This window comes from Aptenodytes forsteri, unplaced genomic scaffold (assembly GCF_000699145.1).
Source record: "Aptenodytes forsteri isolate BGI_AS27 unplaced genomic scaffold, ASM69914v1 Scaffold349, whole genome shotgun sequence".
Taxonomy (NCBI): Eukaryota; Metazoa; Chordata; class Aves; order Sphenisciformes; family Spheniscidae; genus Aptenodytes; species Aptenodytes forsteri.
The window spans coordinates 4,231,900-4,249,097 of NW_008794452.1; the positions used below are offsets into that span (position 1 = coordinate 4,231,900).

At 45.0% G+C, this 17,198-nt stretch overlaps 1 protein-coding gene across 1 annotated transcript in view; it reads left to right on the forward strand.

Annotated features, from left to right (window-relative positions):
• LOC103908208 (hexokinase-1) overlaps positions 1–17,198 on the forward strand; it is a 43,013-nt gene that overhangs the window by 8,378 nt on the left and 17,437 nt on the right. The window contains exons 3-9 of the mRNA XM_009290543.1: positions 3,815–3,963; positions 8,835–8,954; positions 11,946–12,041; positions 13,324–13,423; positions 13,515–13,698; positions 13,917–14,072; positions 16,059–16,292. Coding sequence (XP_009288818.1) covers positions 3,815–3,963; positions 8,835–8,954; positions 11,946–12,041; positions 13,324–13,423; positions 13,515–13,698; positions 13,917–14,072; positions 16,059–16,292 — 1,039 coding nt within the window. The remainder of the gene's footprint in view (positions 1–3,814; positions 3,964–8,834; positions 8,955–11,945; positions 12,042–13,323; positions 13,424–13,514; positions 13,699–13,916; positions 14,073–16,058; positions 16,293–17,198) is intronic.

A 17,198-nucleotide genomic window follows, 5' to 3' on the forward strand; every position in this document is an offset into this window, starting at 1 on the left:
TTAGCACTACTGGCTGTTATGTTGAAATCCACAGCCTGTTGAGAAAGCCAGAAGCTGCCACACACAGCTGGGTCATGGGCAGAGGTTGCTGTAAGGGTTTGCAGGTGTGGTGACTTGAGGGCTTTTGTGTGGAATCCCAGCATTTTTACCGACTCTGAAATCCCTGTTTTTTCCTTCATGCGTGTTTGAGTTCAGCTGAGTACAGACCTGTCCCCAGTACCCTGCTCTGTCAGGCACTGCAGGTTAGCAAATCTGAGCTGCTTGCAGTGAGTAAAATAATTTTGCAATTTGTTCCATGGCACAAACTGGGGAGACTTTGAGATGCAATATGGCACAGGGAAAAGGGGATCTGCACCTGGCCAGGAGAGGTGGGAGAGATTGCTGAATACTGCTGGGACCAAGCATGAGCCAGAGCAGTGACTAGCCCTGGTCCGAGTGTATGCATGTCTGTATGTCAAGGCATTCATTTCGGATCATGTGTTACACACCTACTTAAAAAAGCACTCTTGTGTGCTGTGCACAGGGTGCTCAGTTCTTGATCCTGTGCCCATTTGGCTCCTGCCGGCCTCTCCGGGACAGGCACGCTCTGGGCAGTGTATTTGCAGCATGGATTAGAGCAAGGCAGTGCTTTGCCCCAGACAATTTCTGTATAACACAATAATAATCTGTATGTGCATGTTGCGAGTGTCTCTTTGGGTAGCTGTTAGAAATGCAGGCAAAACCATTCCATTATTTGCCTAGAAAAGGCATGTTCTGACCCCAGGTATGAGCAATATTTGCTGTGGGTGGGTGTCATGGCATTTCTTTCCCTGACTCACCTGCACGTGCCTGCTACGTCGGCTCAGCTGTTGCACAGATGCAGCCAGGGCAGATACAGAGCCCCCTTCCCTCTTCCTCCAAAAGGGTCTGGGGGGCCCTCGTGGATGTGTCCGTGTTGCTGTGCCCAAAGTGTGGGTTCAGCTCCTGGCCAACGGCAATTTCTGCCTTCAGCTGTCCCTCCATAAAAGCCAGAGGCTGAAGGTCTGCCCTTTTCTCTGGCCCGTCTCTAATTACTGCCTTGTAAGCTCTTTCCTGAGTCTGATTATTATTATGAGAGCTGACTATTCAGAAAAATACTGTTGTTTAGTTTCAGATCTGTGCTTGTGTACTTTATTAACAAGGAGCTTTTGAGTAATAATTTTGGAGACTCTGGAGATGTTGGTGTTAGCAGGGTTTTTTTCTTCATTCAGAGTTGCTTAATTTTCAAAAGCCACAAGGTTTTTGGTCCACAGTGCCCAGAACGGTATCTCAAGCTAATTCAAAATGCTTTCAAAGGATCTTCCTAAATTAATTTACAGCAGGTTTGATTGCGCCTTGGTGTTTTAAAGCATAGATTAAATGCTGCTACTTGGGTTTAATTTCTGAAGTACACTGAAAGAAAACTGCTACTTTGCATACAGAAGGCTTTACATTCTAGTTCAGTTCTTTTTTCTTTTTAACTGAAAAGGATAATTCTTAATAAATTTTACCTTGTGATAAGATTGATGGTGCTGGAAATCAAACACGCTAGTCTGTTAATTTACTGCCAGGGAAGATATTTCTGAAGTGCAGTATTTGTTTGAGGTATGTACCAAGGTGCGTTTAGGCTTGGAAAAGGGCCATCTGGTCCAGTGTTGATTTTTCCATTATTTATTGGAGCTAATGGCTTGCATTCGACAAATGATACTCATATGATAAAGCTTATTCAGGTATTTGGCTTAATGAGACACTTGTGGTAAATGTTTTGCTTCCGGTCTTGTTGCGGTGAAGGGGGTTATGAGTTACTGGATTTGTTATGCTGAACCTGATAAAGGGAACTGCATCTACAGTTTGGATACGTTCACGTTTTAAATGACATTCGTACTGGAGCAAAGCAATGTTTAAAGCCACACTGTTCAGAAACAGGTAGGGAAGCGCTGCAAGATCTGTATTTCGGCAAACTCTGAGTTTGCCCATGTCTTAAGCAGCAAGAAGGAAAAGTTGCATTGCAATGCAGTAAAATTAGGAGGATTGTTAGGAGTTGTGGGCTCCCGCTGTCGTTTTGCTATGTTTTTCTGTACAGAGCTTATTGTTCTTTGCGGTTTCTTGTATGACAGTGTTTTGTTTGCTGTATTACACTGCAACCTTGGAAAACCGTAAGGGCTTTTGCAGTGTCCTTGCCTCTCTTAGGCTGTTCCTGCTAGAGGTCCTGCCCCGAGGGACGCCTCATCCAGCTCATCAGCTTTGCTGAGTGGGAGGGGACTCCTGGATGTGCATGGGGCAATGAGGAGGAGCAGCTCACTAAGCCAGACTTTAGGAGTTTTGATCTGAGAGTGGGCAGGGTCATCTCAGAGCAAGTCTGGGTCTGGAAATCCTTGTGGATAAATAGCATACCCGATATTTTGGTGACAGCGTGGGGTCAGAAGGCTCTAAGAGCTGAGTTGAAGTTTGAGGTGACCCAACAAAAGGTACTAGTCTTCCCAACTGCTAGAGGTCTTTCCACATTGAATTTAGGTAGAAATGAAAAAACGGTGATGTTGGGAATGGCCTTCCCAAAGTCATAGTTTAAAGTTGGAAGGAAGAATGAAAAGAGGCAAAAGAGCGCTGCAGGATGGGACTAGCAATACTCATCGGTGGTGCAGGATGTGAGGGAGGCAGCTCATCCCACCTGTGGCATGGGGCACTTCTGACGCTGCAGAAAGGTACAAATCAATGAGGAAACCAGGACAAGAAAGCGCCGTGTGCCTCTGCTTCACCACCTTCCGAGCAGCCTCGGTGAGCCCAGGGATGCCATGCGCAGACACGAATGCTTGCAAAGAGCCTCGGTGATTAACTGCAGCCTGGACTCACACTCCTGTGTGATAAGTTGTGCACACTACTTCCCTAAATATTATCTTTTTGCAGACTTTAACAATCACTGTCTTTGCTTCCTCTTTGATAAGGAGAGATAGCACAAGCAGTTCAGTCAAATATATTTGCCTTGCTCTCCAGGGGGTGCTGAAAGTGTCATTCCTCAGATAGCCAGACCACGTGTCTCTGTTGCCTGAATTACACCCTGAAGTCTGTGGAGGTGAGAGGGTAGTGGATTTGGCTTCAGACCTTTGAAATCCAAATCCCTCTCCACCACAGAGGGAGATGGAGGTATCCTAACTCTTTCCCTCGTTCCTGGGGAGTTATTTAGGAGCTCTGTGCAAGGGATCACAGCTTCTGAATAACTCCTGCAGCAGTGCAGGGCTGCCCTGTGATTTTTTCAGACTGTCGTTTCTCTGACTTCTGTTATCTGACTGCAGTTTGCAGTGAATCTCAGCTTCCAGGGGTGAAATAAGTGGTTCCTACTTTAACTACATCTGTATGTAATTTGTTGATTTTGGAGTAGTGTGCAATCCAGACACCATTCACTGTTATTTGCCAGAATGACACAGGTTCATTTACAGCAAAAGATTGCTCATCAGTGGTCTGGCATCTCTTCATTTTACTGTCTCTGTTTTCAACGTCTTGTTGGCTTTCTCCTGAGATGTTTGCTCTGCCAGCTTCATCATGAGATCTGAATACAGACTGTCCACCGTTAGTCCATTCTTTTTGGATAAACCCCCATTGCAGTTGCCTGAGTATAAATGGTGGTTGGTGTTGCCATTGCACCAACTTCATGTTAAATTGTAGGGAATCAGGTTGATGCTTCACGTGGACGCCCTGCAGCTAGAACTTCCTTGCCATAGGCACTGGAATTTGCCTATGCGTTATATTTAACAGAGCTTGATGTTTCCCAGGTTTGTGATGCATAGAATTTTTAATCACTTGTGTCTTGTTTTCCACATAGAGAAAGGAGATTTCATTGCACTGGATCTTGGCGGTTCTTATTTCCGAATTCTGCGGGTGAAGGTATCGCATGAGAAAAAGCAGACGGTACAAATGGAAAGCGAAATTTATAATACACCTGAAGATATCATGCACGGCAGCGGAACACGGGTAAGCACCTCTTCTTTAGGACAGTTCTCTAAAGATTAGTTGCTTTCATGCTGCTGTTTTAGAAAAACACCACAAGAATGACCTTAGCATCTTAACAGTTGCACCTACAGCATGCAAAGATTCGACTACAGCTCTTTGTCGATACTGAAAATAAATAAGCAGTAGTTAGTGTGATAGAGCATGCATGAGTGCTGCAAATCTGCTGTCATTGTGTGGGAGACTTTTGGCTGAGTTAGGGGAAAAAAACAGCCTAGAATAAAAACTCTGACTTTTATGGTAAAGTTACTTTCCACAGGTAAGAATGGACAGCAGGAAAACAACTTAGTCTTTGTAAGCATCGAGCATGACCAACCCTGCAATTGTAATGTTAGATGAGGGATGGAAATACCCCTGACAGCCACATATCTGTCCTGGCAGTCTGAGCAACTTAGCATTCATGAAAAGTACAAGTACATTAGAAAAATTACAGGAAGCTGATAGAATGTTTTGGCACAACTTCAACTTAATTTTTGCTGAGTAAATGATAGGGTTTTTTTTTAGTCTCCCATGTTCTAAGAGTAGAAAATGTTTGGATCCATTTACTTGGATTTCAGATTGGGTTCTTTGGAAGAATTTATTTTCTTTTTATGATCAGAAAGTGGATTACAATGAATATTTTACTGACAGATTTGTCTCCGTGTCAGTGTAAGACAAAACAGGTAATTTTCATTGTTGGAAACAGCAAGTTTTTTACACTTTTTACTAGAATGAGGTGCTATTTAGGAGTATGAGACCTGCAGGAAACTTATAGCTTGTTTCAGAAGAATAAACAAAAGAGGAAAAAAAGAAAAATTATGCAAACAGCGTTTCTACCCTTAATATATATTTTCTGCAGTCACCTTAATACCCTTAACGTATGTATCTCATAACTGCTGCTGCATTCTTACGCAGTAGTGGGTGTAAGATGGCAATCATGGCTTGTAAGTAGCACTGATATAAGCATTGCTGTGATATATGAACCACAGCAATAAAATACCTTTTCTGTAAAGACTTTTACTAACATGCAGCGGCTTTCCCACGGAATGGTTTTGGAGGGGAGCTGAGCTGAGCTGCCCATTGCTGGTGGAGGCAGGGAAGTTGGGTGGGCTGCCCGGAGGCAGGTTTGGAGCGTGGGGTTGCTTGTCCATCGAGGGGTGTTGGGAGCTGGAGACAGACAAGCAGCAGGGCTTGCCTGCACACCCAGGGGCCAAGTGTCTGTCCCAGGGAGGCAAGGCAGGCTGACTTAAGGTGAGACTTGATGGACAGACAGTAAGGGTGGTAAGGAGAAGACAGGAAAAGAGACATCAGGTCTGCATTCTTTCCAGGGCTTTGTCGTGTTTACATTTTAATTTTTAAATATCCAAAGGCCATTTGGCTGTCAGGAACCAGCAGCGTGGAGCTCAGACTGACAGGCTTTGTCATGGCTTTTATACTGAAAGAGAGGCAAGCAAGGCTTCCACTGACCCTGGGGGGACAGTCGCTCCCAGTATTTAAGTACCAGGAAAAGAAGAGGAGAACTGGAAGCATCATCAGAATTGCATCTGGGTTTGAAGTTGTCCCATGACAATATCCAACCACGACTAAAACACTTGCTGTGAGACTTCACAGGGAAGCATGGCGGATGCCCGGAAGGCACACAAACAGGTGATGATTTGGTGCTTATGACTGATGCATGCAGTTGAGGTTCTCTGAAATCTCTGAGCCAGATTAGTGGGATACTTGGACTGAACTGCCCGCGTGGGGTAGGCTACTAATATGTTTTTCAGCAAGCTGTGTCATTAACTTCAGTGAGTTATACTCTTAAAGCCTAATACATTATCACCTTATTGAAGGGATTGCGATTTATGGCTTCATGCCTCACTAGCATGGTTCCTTTTGATATTTTCTACTTCATTGCATTCAAACTTCTATTTTTGCCCATCAAAGCTGACAGCTTTGCCAGTCGGAGGCAGTTCCCTGTCAAAGTCAAGGGCAAAACTCTCGTTGACTTCAGCAGTGTAATAGCACCAGTCTTAAATAGGTCTAAAATTTGTAAGAAGCCTGTCTTCTGTGTCAACTCAGCGAATGGGAGCGTGCCTGAGGCTTGATTTTGGCGTTGCTTTTTGTCTTCTGCCGCCACTGGAGGTAGATTATGGATTTGTGGCTGTTCTCCCTATCTGAAGCTGTGGTTTCCTTGCTCCTTAAATCTTCCCCATTCAGCGGCTTGAGCCTGAGCTCAGATCTTCAGTTGCTTGCCAAAGTCTGCTGGCTGCCAGACAAATGCATCCTTGTGGAGATTTCTTGGAGCCCAACCTGAGCAGGCAACTTCATGGCCAGAGGAAGTAATAAAGCCTGATATCATATTGCTCAGCGTCTTGTGGTTATATTGCTTCAGGTCTATAAAGGTGTAAAATCTGACTGGTCCTTTCCTCTTGGCTGCGGCGTTTGCTCTGTCCGTCTCTTTGACATTTGATAAAATATTGGGCTCACACTGTTCCCTGCCACGCACCTGTGCATGGACGGGAATTTGGATTTTTCCTCAGTCTGTCTGCCCTACTTTAATGAAATCCATAGGAACTTTGTAATGTTGCCTCTACTGTCCTGTCAAGAGTTATTTGGCACTTGTAAGGTTTGGATGTTAATATGGGCACGGGCACATACAGATGCTTCCTTGAGTCTCCTTAGGAAAAATCTTAATGACCATCAATGGTAGCAAAATTAATAAATGCCTCTCGCTTTCTTTTCTCCTCTTGAGCAGTGCCTTCCCTCTGGGCTTTATTAAAAACAGTAGCACAGTGCATTACTGACCAGACACTGCTACTGTAGTGTCAAGAATGCGGCTAATAGTTAACCGCATTTGCCTGTGCAGGCTGCGGCACGGGTTACGCTCGCATGCCCTGCTGCCAGCCCAGAGCCCTAATGACTCACGATGCATTGCTTGCAGCAAGCGTGCGCGCTAACTCACGGAGGCGAGCTTTGGCAGGTCGTGCTGGGACTGCACGGGCAAACACCGGCAGGTGCATGGACTTTCCAGAGTGCATTGGGAATGCCCAGGGATCTTTTGCAGCTGGACTTACAAAGCAGGTCCCGTCTCTTCTCTGTGCAGTTGTGGTTCATTGCATGAGAGGGATTTTTGTAGCAACATCCTCAGTCAATATTTCTGCTTCCTGCTCTCTGAATTCCTGAGGGGTTTGAGGTTGGCCCCTGGTTATCGTTTGTAATCCTGGGAGCAGCTGAAAGTTTAGTAGGATTGAGTATTTAGCAAGATACTTTCAGATGGAAAGCATAGTAAAAACATATGCTCCTGTTATTTCTGTGTTCCTCCTGGAGAAGTTGTCATATTTTATTGCTTAACTATAGTTCTTCTTTTCATAACTCCTTTTCCTCTATCCCTCGTCTGGACAGCTGAATATAGTCTTACAGAAGTGCAGCAGCGTACATTGCTTTCCCATGCCATTTCACTGCATGCGCTCAGTGAAATGTCCTTGATTTGCCCAGGACAATGAATGGCAACATTTTCCCTGGAAAACTACTGTACTTCTGCTTAATCAAATCCGACCTCATTTTAGGAATGGGTTTAAGGTGCTCTGTTAAATTGTAACATTACACATACCGCTTCTTAACCTGCTGCGATCGGCAAAACATTCCTCTTCATTTTTTGTAATTGCTGCAGTCTGTCTGTAGTGCTTTCCCGTCTCTCCGAGACTCTGTGAATTGTTCTTAATAAAGCTGTGCAGGCTAATTGCAACCAACAGATACCTTTTTGTACTCCTTCCCAATTATCCCCAATCTTCTGGGCAGTTTTCCTGGCCTCGTCCCACCAATGCTGCAGTTAGGATGGTTGTTTTTTTTTTTTAGGGAGTTAAAATGTGAAGCACAGTTATCTTCCGGGGCAGGCGGTGACTTGTTAATAGTTTGACATCCATTTGTGGTATGGGTCAGTTCAAGGCATGTCTGGCTTTTTGCTACTGGTAGATACAAATGTGTATTTTTGTTGCTTCAATTGCTAGGGCTTGATTTCAGCTTTGAATGTTGCGATCTACCTGAGGGGCTTTCCAAATAGCTTCGTGTAAGAGACATCCCTCACCTTCGTGCTCACACACTCCCTGGCATGCCTGGCTCCTGGCCTGGCTGGTGGGGACACATAGTACTATTGTCACAGGGTGCCATCGAGCGGCCATCGAGGCATCTGGGTGGGAATTGGTACCTGCAAGGCTGGTGCAGGCTGCCTGCATAGTTCAGCATTTTAAAAAATGTAGAAAATGTTCCCATTTCGGGTTGTTTCTCATATTTAGACGAATCCCCTGGGTTTCCTTTTTGTTTGTTTGTTGTGTGCTTTAGGAATAGATTTGAGAGATGATGTCCTTTTGGGTGGCTCCTGCAAAGTGCTGGGTTCTCTGGTCTCAGCAATGCTTGAGTGAAGCAGATGTTACCTTCTCTGCATCACTATAAAAGTGCTCAACCTCCTGTGGGACTGGATCCCAAATGTTCTTTTGAGATGCTCCTTCCTGTTATTGAAAGGTTAAAAGAACATTTTTTTTCTCATCAAATGTTAAGTGGAAGGGTTATGGCAGGCTTGAGAGCCACGTGCCCCTTGTTTCAGGAAAAGCATTTTTATATGGGTGTAAAAGATGCCATGCAGAATTAGGTGTGTAAAAGGACACTGTATTTCATAATTTACTAATTATTAATGTGTTAATGTAGACTGCCTGAGAGTATTTTCATAGCTATGTCATTTATATATCTAAAAATTTGGAGCAGATATTTTCCCCTTTCCTCTCACCCAGTACAGTTTTCATATGCAGTTTGAAATATTTTCTCCCTGAAACTGTATTTCTAATCGTGCTGGTTCTATACTTTTCGTTTTCTTATAGCTTTTTGATCATGTTGCTGAATGTCTGGGAGACTTTATGGAGAAACAACAAATCAAAGACAAGAAATTACCAGTTGGGTTTACGTTTTCTTTCCCGTGTCGACAATCCAAGTTAGATGAGGTAAGAAAATTTCACAATTTTCTTAATATGCAGAAGAGCTACCATGTTATTAAAACACTGCTGTGAAAGCAGTATCCCAGACAGGTCTCATTTTTTGGATAAATGAGTGTTATATTTCACTGTCAGACTTCATGTTTGTGTTTACGTTTCTGTCTGAAAGAGCTGGTTAACAGATGAGGAAGAGGCGTCTGATGTTTTGTACTGCCTCTGTGTAAGCTCCTCAGTATTATGGTTTACCGTGTAAACATGGCAGCGGTTTTTCCTGCCTCCTGTGCAGCCTTTTTCGCCTCTCCATGGGGTGTAACTGGGAAGGACCCAGCCCGGCAGCATTTGCTCAGATTTTGCTGAACTTCACAAGTGCACACACTGATTTGGGTCGGGGTCTCCCTCCTGAGCAGCAGTGCTGAGCCATGCCACCAGCTGGGTGCTCAGCACTCAGGGCAATGGGGCAGGCCACCTGGAAGCAATGTGTTTATAAAGGGATGGAAATAAGCAGTGCTGTATGAAGTGACTGATGAGATTCCTATGACAGGGATGCTACGATATTTTCCTTCTTTTGCTCATTATATCACAAATGACTCAGCAGCCTCCTGGTACAGCATTGCTATGGCAACGGTGTAGCAAGTTAATCCAGGGAAGTTAAATCAGCACAAAACGCTAAGAGATTGCACCGTTAAAGCATGACCTGCTTTTCTAGGTTAGCCTGGTGCAACAGCTCCCCAGGTGTCAGTGCTGAGGAGGGCCAGGTGAGGCACGATTTTTATTACATTTCATACTTCTTGAGCGATGCTGAGAGCTGAAACCAAGGGTGCTTACTAACTCAGGGTCTGAATATAGTTAAGAACAGAGAGCTGCCTTTTCCTGCATCAGTTCAGAAGAGATGAGTTGATTTTGGTGCAGCTCTCCAGTCTGGCCGTGGTGCGTGGTAAGGCTCAGGCTACTGACCGCAGCAGAGTCATGCTGGGGATGTGGTTGTGAAGTTGAGTTGCCCTTGAGAAAATTTGTTTAGCTGCATAATGAAAGGCGCTTGTTTGCGGGCTGGTTTGCTCAAGCCAGAGGGGATGAAATCATGCTTGTGTGGGGCAGGGGCAGGCAGGTAGCATGTGGGATGGGTTGGGGACACCTGTAGAGACTTGGAGATGAGCAGTGGCAGAGTGGAAGAGGATAGTAAGAGACAAGGGAGGGTGTCTCTTAATAAAAAAAAAAAAAAAAAAAAAAAAAAAAAAAAAAAAAAAAAAAAAAAAAAAAAAAAAAAAAAAAAAAAAAAAAAAAAAAAAAAAAAACAACAAAAACTCTTTCTGAGAGTTTTTGTGATATTTTGGGCATTTGAAAAATATGTTTTTCTGGATTCTGTGGGCCAGATTTGTTCCTGGATTGCTGCTTCTGTGAGGCTGTGCTTGCCTGGGTGCTGGTTTCTTGTGCTTGTGAGCAGAAGGAGGCAGGGTGGTCCCTGGTTTCTCCAAGGATGACAAGGTGGTGCTGCATGGTTGGGTCCCACTCAACCCAGCTGCACTCTTAAGGGCTTCTCTCTGCTGCCAAGGCCTTGCCAGTGAAGCAAAAAATCCTTCCAGCACAATGGCCAGTCACGCTGAGGGGAGCTGCTCTTTGCCAGTGTGGTTTGACCAGTTTCCTGAATGATAAAAGTTACGTGGAACAAGGGGCCCTTTTGCCCATTAAAACTGTGCCTGCAGTGTGGGCTTTGCCCATGGTTTCCCTGCGCAGCAGCACGGGGCTTTGCTGGGTTTCTATATGAATCTAACAAGGGCAGCACAGTGGCAAAACTTACGCAAACTGAGTTTGTGGTTTAGTGGTAGGAGAATACCTCCTGGTCTGGAAAGAGCTGCCCTGACCCCTCTGTCCCCTGTAGCTATCCCAGTTAGGAGGGCGAACATGCACAAGACACGTGGTTGATTTTTAAGCTGAGATACGGGCAAATGTACACCTGGGCAATGGCTGCTTGTGCCTATAGGCTTCAGCTTTTCTGGTTTTTAGCTTCTTGGACTCCTGTTGTGATAGATGTGAATATTGTGGTGGGTATGAAAAGCTACCCCTCTGTCCCCTGTAGCTATCCCAGTTAGGAGGGTGAACATGCACAAGACATGTGGTTGATTTTTAAGCTGAGATACGGGCAATGTACACCTGGGCAATGGCTGCTTGTGCCTATAGGCTTCAGCTTTTCTGGTTTTTAGCTTCTTGGACTCCTGTTGTGATAGATGTGAATATTGTGGTGGGTATGAAAAGCTGAGCTGATTTGAGTCGTCTTTGCTGTTGACTACTGTCAGTGCTTTTTTCTTTCTTCTGTTATTATTTACTTATATACTGAATGCTCTGAATCAGCTAGGCATTATCTAAATAGAAAAAAATCAGATGTAGTCATTACCTTGGGGGATTTGTAGGCTTTTTATGACAGTTTGCAGACAAGGAATTCAGTACCAGGATTTCCTTGTTATCCATGCTGTAAGTCGGGGACATACATTGCTACATTTCCAGTATTTCCATTTGTCTCAACCCATGAACGTGATCCCACAGTGAAACAAGCCTGGACAGCTGGGACTCCAGGCAGCAAATGTGCAGCAGTCTGATCCCCGCTGCAGCCGAATCCTGGACATACAAACATCACATCCTTTCTCTTTAGTCAGTCCCGCGCAGTCAGCTTTTTCTGAAAGCAGTCAATTTCCATGGCCCAAAAGGATTAAATGGTTTTCCAAGAAAAACTGTCGAGGAGTAACAGGGAGAAGAGTGGGGGGCTGAAAATACAAAATGCAAACAAACCATTTTCTAGCAAGGGAGGGGAAAACAATTTCCCATCATTCAGCTTACTGTAATGAGAATCAAAGATCACCAAGTGTCTCAGGCTGGGTTGTTAGGTCATATAAGAAAAGAGACCTGAAGATGCATTTGAAGTACGAAATCTTGTTTTTAAGGAAAAAAAAAAATCGATTTGTGTCTTATGGTGGCATCCTGTTGAATATTGCTCTCTTGTTTTATCAGGGTATTCTGATAACCTGGACGAAGCGCTTCAAAGCAAGCGGAGTGGAGGGAGCAGATGTTGTGAGGCTGCTTAATAGGGCCATCAAGAAACGTGGGGTAAATTGTACTTCATTCTTTTTTTAACTCTGTATCACAGCAAACTGGCGTTTCTTTGTCAGGGACCACCCTTCAGATCACACGCTCAAGTCAGTGACATGAGTGATGGTGCAGCTCTGCTTTCTTGCATGAAGATGTGCGGTTTTGCCGTTTGCTGGGAAAATGGAACGATGTCATAGTTGCTATGTGGAAGCTGTGATTTTCCTCGTAGCACAAAACTGAGTTACTATGTTGTGGTTTGTCGCTGGCAACCTTCAGCAATTTTATCACTCTCCAAAAACTGAGAAACTGCTGTGTGTCAGTGCTGCAGCTTTTCAGCGATACTGACATGTCCCATTCCTGAGAAACTGCGTCTCATGGTCTGGGCTCAGCTGAGTTGTGTAATGGCCTTGCTTGGGAGCAGAAGAGGAGCAGAGTAGAAAAGAAGGGGGATTGCAGGCTCAGTGAGCTGTGTTGTTCCCTGCAGTTTCTCACTGCTGATTTTATAGAGGGTGAAGGTGACCAGGTTGCTGATTTAAACAAATAAAAAGGCACTGAGCGTGAGATGGAATGAATTTGGGCTTGCATAATGCTTGCAGCCAGGTGATATGTGGATTACTCAGCATCCAAATCCACTGGAAACTGGGCAGTATTTGCTCTATTTGGGCAGTTGTGGACTCTTAAGCAAACCTGAGTTTACTGTCATCGACCAACATTACTTTATCCGTTACTATCATCAGACTTGGTATCAGGTAGAATAACACACTGAAGAAGCTGGAAAGGAATGAGCGCATGTCATTTGGATAGCTTATTTAATTGCATGATTTGCTTATATTTTTGTATTAAAATCTTCACTTGAAATAAAACTCCTAGATGTTTTAAGTGAATCCTATGAGAAATATGTAACTTGGGAATATTTTCTAGATTGAATCCTCAAGCAACTGCATCAAATTACTCCATGATGTTTAACTGCAGAGTTCCTCCCTCCCTCATGTATAGCCCTTTTCTTTCCTGCCTAAGGGTGCTTATGTGAGAGCAGGTCTTTGCTCTCTAGAATTACGCTACTGCTGTTTTATTCTTTGCCTGGTGCATTAGTCTGCTCTCATTGTCTTCCTGGGTACGTGGGATAGGAAACTGGCAGACAGAACAGGTGATATTTAAAAAGATGAGCTGTGGTATTCAGACAAACTATTTGTTTCCTGTTTCTTGTGAGATTAGTTGATACAAGCAAACCGGTGATAAACACAAGCAACCTTTTCCAGAGGAGCCATATGGTCCAAGTAATGTTTTGTTCCTCCATCAGGACTACGATGCAGATATCATGGCTGTTGTGAATGACACCGTCGGGACTATGATGACCTGTGGTTTTGATGACCAGCGTTGCGAAGTTGGCTTGATCATTGGTAACACACATTGCTGCTGCAGCATGCATGTGGCTTTTCTCCCTTTGCCTGGCCTGTTCAGTTAGCACCTTCTGATGTCCTTTCCCTAAAGGCACTGGCACCAACGCCTGTTATATGGAGGAGATGCGGCATATCGACCTGGTGGAAGGGGACGAGGGCAGGATGTGCATTAACACGGAGTGGGGGGCCTTTGGAGATGATGGCTCGCTAGAAGACATCAGGACCGAGTTTGATCGAGAGATCGACCGTGGATCCCTTAATCCTGGGAAGCAGCTGTGAGTGAGGCAGTTATTTGTGAGCTTTGCTTCTTTTGTTTTTCGCTCTGTGCTCCCTTTTCCACTTGTGTTATGAATTCAGCAGTTCAAGAAAGCTCGACTTTGCCCATGGTGAGGCAAACCGCAGGCTGGGCCGGGCGGTGCGGTGGCACAGCTGGGCTCTGCCTCCCAGTGTTGCCCGTGGACGGGCGGGTGACTGCTGCTGTCCTCTCCTGCAGGTTTGAGAAGATGGTCAGCGGGCTGTACATGGGGGAGCTGGTAAGGCTCATCCTGGTGAAGATGGCCAAGGAGGGGCTGCTTTTTGAGGGGAGAATCACCCCTGAGCTTCTCACCAAAGGGAAGTTTGAGACAAAGCACGTTTCTGCCATAGAAAAGTGAGTACCTATCCCTTTTCACCCCCTGGGTTTCACAGTGACCCTGAATGTTAATTTTCCAGCATCTCTTTTTTGCTTTGTGGGGAGATGTGCTGCATTGGGGGCGGCTGCCATCCTCCAGCGCAGGTGCAGAGCTGCCATGTGGGGAGCCCCAGCAGACAGTCTGTGCCCTCCTCCCCAAGATTTCTCCATTTTTCTGTGTTGGAAGGAACTATGAAAGCCTACCAGTCTGTGCAGCTACAGGGTATGTGCTGTGCTACCTCTCACCCTGCTTGCAAAAACTCAGAAGTTGTTACCCTGCAGCTAAACAGGGGAGTGAATTGGCTTAGTGCCTCCTAGCAAATACTTGTGTTGCTCCTTGCTGTATCCACGGGAGTGCTGGGCAGAAAGAAAACAAGCGTGACAAGGCAGAGCATTCAGTCTCGTAGGCAGTGCCGGGTGCTACATGGCGACCTCTGAGCTATGTGCCAGTTGGTTTCTTATGGTGTCATCACCCCTTTGGTCAGTACTTACTGGCTCTTCCCCCTGCATTTTTAAAATTCACATCACTCGGATAGTTTGTACTGTAGTCATTGGGCTGGCTTTTGTTTTCGAAATGCTGCTGATTTTGGTGCACATGTATAGAGGTACTGTTGACTGTGAGAGCAACGCCAAGGGAACAGCCACTAACTTCTACAATGCCTGTTGCCCCCTGCCCCGTTTTACTGCTGTCCCTGCAGACTGTCTTACCTGAATAGCTTTCCATTAAATGTGTGTGTTCATTTGTCTTAACCACAGAGGTCCATGTAATGGACCAATGTAATGTTGAACAGCAATGAGAAGAATGCAGTTATTGAGAAATTCAGTTATTAAGAGCAAAATTTGCCCTGAAAACCCACCTCACTTCCTGAAGAGCACTTTGGTTTTAAGTAGGCGGCACATCCCTGTGCAGCTTCAAATTTCTAGCTCATGCTAGCAAGATGCAAGAGTCCTTAAAAAGATGTATGAAGTGCAGTTAGTAATGACAAGATATACTCCTTGTGTTTTTGTCTGGGAAATGACTGAGCTGGACATGGATAAGTTTTGCCAGAAACTTTGCTCTCAGGCTGGGTGCTAATGACAGAAAATGCAGTGCAAGAGGCAGAAATTCAGTGAGGTTGTGAAAGCCTGAAAAGAGACCCGTTAGGATGAAATCACTTAGGCAACCTTTGCTCGGGGTTTTGTTTTTCACACTGGGCTTAATTTATTGAGACATATGAGCTCCTGTTCCAGAGAGAAGCTGTTTGAAGTTTAAAGCATCAATGTGATGAAAAAGCATTTAATTCCTCCAGGTCTGTAAAAGTGTTTGGAAGTTGCTAATTTTCTTGGGGGTGCACTGACAGAGCTGTCGTGAGGTTGCTGCTGTGCTTTGGGTCTGGTGCTGTTGGACCAACTGCAGCCCGAGCTACAGCACATGCTGTGCGCTTGGAGGATGCCCTGGCTCCGCAGGACGGGGCTGGTCCTGGTCCCGGTCCCATGCTTTGTGCATTCACTTTCAGAGTACAGGAAGCTCGCTTGGTACGAGATTTGGTCTGATCATCTGGCACAACGAAAATGTGGTCTGTGTTGGAGAGAGAATTGCAAATGATTATCGTTGTACAGGTTTCCAGTGACATGATGTACCTCTTGCCTTGTGGGAAACGAACTTGAAGGAGGGCAGGCTCTTGGGTACATATGGGAGTAATCCTGCCCATAGGGTGGCTGCTATAGTACCTGGAATTGCATGTTTTGTAGGTGGCATGTTTGCACCAGGCTTTAATGGAAAGCTGTTTCTATCTGTGAATGAATGCATATTTAGAGCATTTTATTTCAAGCCTCATGGAGCTTCCCAGTCCAGATCTCTAAGAAATTTTCTTTCTAACCCCTTTCTCAAACCCCAGGCAGGGACACCCATGGTTGGATGCACCTCAGTCCTGCATATTATAGCTCCCCCACTAAGGAGCACCCTTTACTGCTCTCTCTTTGTAGGAGCAAAGAAGGTTTGAACAAAGCCAAAGAAATTTTAACCCGCCTGGGGGTGGAGCCATCCCACGAGGACTGCATTGCCGTCCAGCATGTCTGCACCATCGTGTCCTTCCGCTCGGCCAACCTGGTGGCCTCTACACTGGGTGCCATCCTCAACCAGCTGCGGGATAACAAAGGGGTCGGCCGCCTCCGGACCACTGTGGGCGTCGATGGCTCCCTCTACAAGATGCATCCACAGTGAGTCCCTCTGCTCCTGCCGTTAACACTCTTCACCTGCCACAGCCTCTGGTTTGCAAAGGGTCGAGCACGTTAACCCCAAGATGTCACCCAGGCATGCGGTTTTGGTGTGAGATGAGGAACTCGAAACGCAAGCATAGGGGTTTGGTCTGAGATGGGGAGCTTAGTGGAAAGGAGAGATGTCTTTAAGTGAAGTAGGGTGAGATTTTTAAAAAAAAAAAACAAAAAAAACACAAAGAAAAGAACCAAAACCAAGTAGGGTGAGATTTTTTAAAAAAAAAAAACAAAACACAAAGAAAAGAACCAAAACCCTGAGTAACTGGATACTGCAATATCAGTGAAAACTATGGTGGTCTGAGTACATACCTTAAGGGATCTCAATAGACCTCTTGGAAGGAGAGTTTCTTTGTACAAAATATTACTTTACGCCCATGGATTGGGCTTTGAGGAGACCTGCATTAATGCACCTTGATCTGCATTTTCAATTTAAACTCAGTTGTTTTGAAAATGACTGCTGAACTCTATTTTTTTCAGTCTTTTCTGCTGAAGATACACCTGGAAAACAGGAGGGAAAAATCATAGAATCATAGAACAAAATATTACTTTACGCCCATGGATTGGGCTTTGAGGAGACCTGCATTAATGCACCTTGATCTGCATTTTCAATTTAAACTCAGTTGTTTTGAAAATGACTGCTGAACTCTATTTTTTTCAGTCTTTTCTGCTGAAGATACACCTGGAAAACAGGAGGGAAAAATCATAGAATCATAGAATAGTTGGGGTTGGAAGAGACCTCTAAAGGTCATCTAGTCCAAGCACCCTGCCATGGGCAGGGACATCTTCAACTAGATCAGGTTACTCAGAGCCCCGTCCAACCTGACCTTGAATGTTTCCAGGGATGGGGCA